General features: G+C 45.8%; 1 protein-coding gene across 2 annotated transcripts in view; it reads left to right on the top strand.

Moving 5' to 3' along the window:
- LHFPL1 (LHFPL tetraspan subfamily member 1) overlaps positions 1-2029 on the top strand; it is a 44259-nt gene that overhangs the window by 17102 nt on the left and 25128 nt on the right. For both annotated transcript variants that reach the window (XM_003801178.1, XM_003801179.1), the window contains one exon: positions 1784-1882. In XM_003801178.1, coding sequence (XP_003801226.1) covers positions 1784-1882 — 99 coding nt within the window. The remainder of the gene's footprint in view (positions 1-1783; positions 1883-2029) is intronic.

Below are 2029 nucleotides of genomic sequence, written 5' to 3'. Positions count from 1 at the left end.
GATCCACCTGCCTCGGCCTCCCACAGTGCTGGAACAGTAGGTGTGAGCCACCACGCCTGGCCTCAAAGCCATTTTTGAACTCTACTTCTGGAATGACCATCAGAACTGTCATCATAGAATGATGGTCACACTCTAAGGAGTAACAAGTAAGTTCGCGAACTCACCCTAGAAACACTGCTACAAACCTCAGTGCTGAATATCATTATGGGCACCTTCGAGGCACTCCCCTTGGGAGCTACGTACCAATGCCAGTGCTTAGTCCACCCTTCAGAGCAATCTTGGAATTCTTCTTCTGGAATTGCTATGAGAAGCGTCATCTCTATGGTCACCAGATGGCCCAGAGGAGTATTCAAAAGGGACCGTAGAGTTATTTGGCACTTTTTCTAATATGAGTTTGGGAATTTAATTGTCTAACTTGATAATTTACAGGCTGTTTTAGTCACAAGAGTAAGCCCAAGGTGCTAGGCAAACGGAGAAAAGGAGCTTGTAACTTAACCGGGAGTTGGGGATGGTAAGAGGTGGCTTCCTGGAGGAAGTAATTAATCCCTGGCCTGAGCTTCTCAGCCGGGAAAGAGCTGAGAAACTGGCAGCCTAAAGAGAGTGGACGGTTCCCCCTGCTGCGCTGGGAAGGGCATTTGGCCAGCTCTGGGAATTCCTGCTTGAGAAGTCAGAGTGCATGCCAGTCCCAGCGAGCTGAATGTGGAGGGTGGAAAATAGAACTAATATCTATACTTTTATAAATGGGCGCTCTTTTCTTTCCAGTCTGTGTGGGAAGGCTCCGTCTTTAGTTACACTGCCCTCAAAAGGTATACCCTGGCAGCAGGAAGAGGGATTTGTAACCTTCGTTGGTTATTCTTTTAGTTTCTAAAACCTTTCTCCCTGTGAGTAGTTCTGCCTATTTTCTTGTATTCCCCATTGTTTTCTTAGTTTTAGTTTTTATTTCGAATTAATATAGACTGAGAACAATGTCACCTACTAAAAATAATCATTTTAATTATTAATTAATTATTATTTCAAATGAATATAAAGTTCCAGCTCACTTCCAGGTAACGTTCAAGTTGTAGGAGAGCCCCTCACCCGGGGGGGGGGGTGCTGAACACCCTGCCATGTGCACATTATCTTATGTAAACCGTTCTTACCATTTAAGGCAGCAGTTCTCAACCTGTGGGTCGCGACCCACAGGAACTGTATTGAAGGGTTGCGGCATTAGGAAGGTTGAGAGCCCCTGGTTTAAGGTCTTTCTCTTCTCCTAAGGCCTCACTGAGCATTGAGAACATCGGGTTGCCATGGGACAGACTAGCTGTGGTGCCCTGCTCACTAGGAGAAGCTTACTCAGCGTATATGCTTTCTGGAGATCTCGGTCCCGAAGTTGGACCTACTTGGCACTTAGAAAAGGAATTGAGCTTTAGGAAGGAAGAGTGGTTTGTTTCTACATTATTATTATCTGTAAACCAGACCAAGGTCAAAGAGGCGGGAGAAGCCGGTTTAGCTTTGTAAGTCATTGTCAACATTATTTGGGGTGTAAAAAGTATATCAGCCTGTGTCAACTTCCAGAATTACCTTTCTTTTTAGTTGTCCCCTCTGCTGTCTACCACACCCTACCACCTATGGCATGACAGGCCTATCCTATCGAGTTGACAGTATTGTAGAATTTTCGAGTCGGGGGGAAGCTTAAGTTCTGAGTGGAGGAGGCAGAATTTGATCCCAGCTAATCCAGAGGGAACGTTGGGGTGAGAGAAGGTGCTGTATTTTTCTCTACCTGTGTGTGTGCTTTTCTTTCCAGGACTGCTGATAAGCTCAGGCTGTGCCTTATACCCCTTAGGATGGAATAGCCCGGAGATAATGCAAACGTGTGGGAATGTCTCCAATCAATTTCAATTAGGTAAGGTGGCCTGGGCAGGATGGCAGTAATGGTTCATGGGAAATTTGTTTTTCTTCCTCTTGGAGATACCTCTGCTTCCAAATGGTACTTGCCTGACTCTCTCTCACTCTGTTAGCTTGTGGGAAGTGGTCGCTTGGCCAGACTCTT

Source organism: Otolemur garnettii, unplaced genomic scaffold (genome assembly GCF_000181295.1).
Source record: "Otolemur garnettii isolate 467f Iridium unplaced genomic scaffold, OtoGar3 scaffold00201, whole genome shotgun sequence".
NCBI classification, from domain to species: domain Eukaryota; kingdom Metazoa; phylum Chordata; class Mammalia; order Primates; family Galagidae; genus Otolemur; species Otolemur garnettii.
The sequence above is the reverse complement of the archived record's forward strand: the minus strand, read 5'-3'. Positions and strand labels throughout refer to the sequence as shown.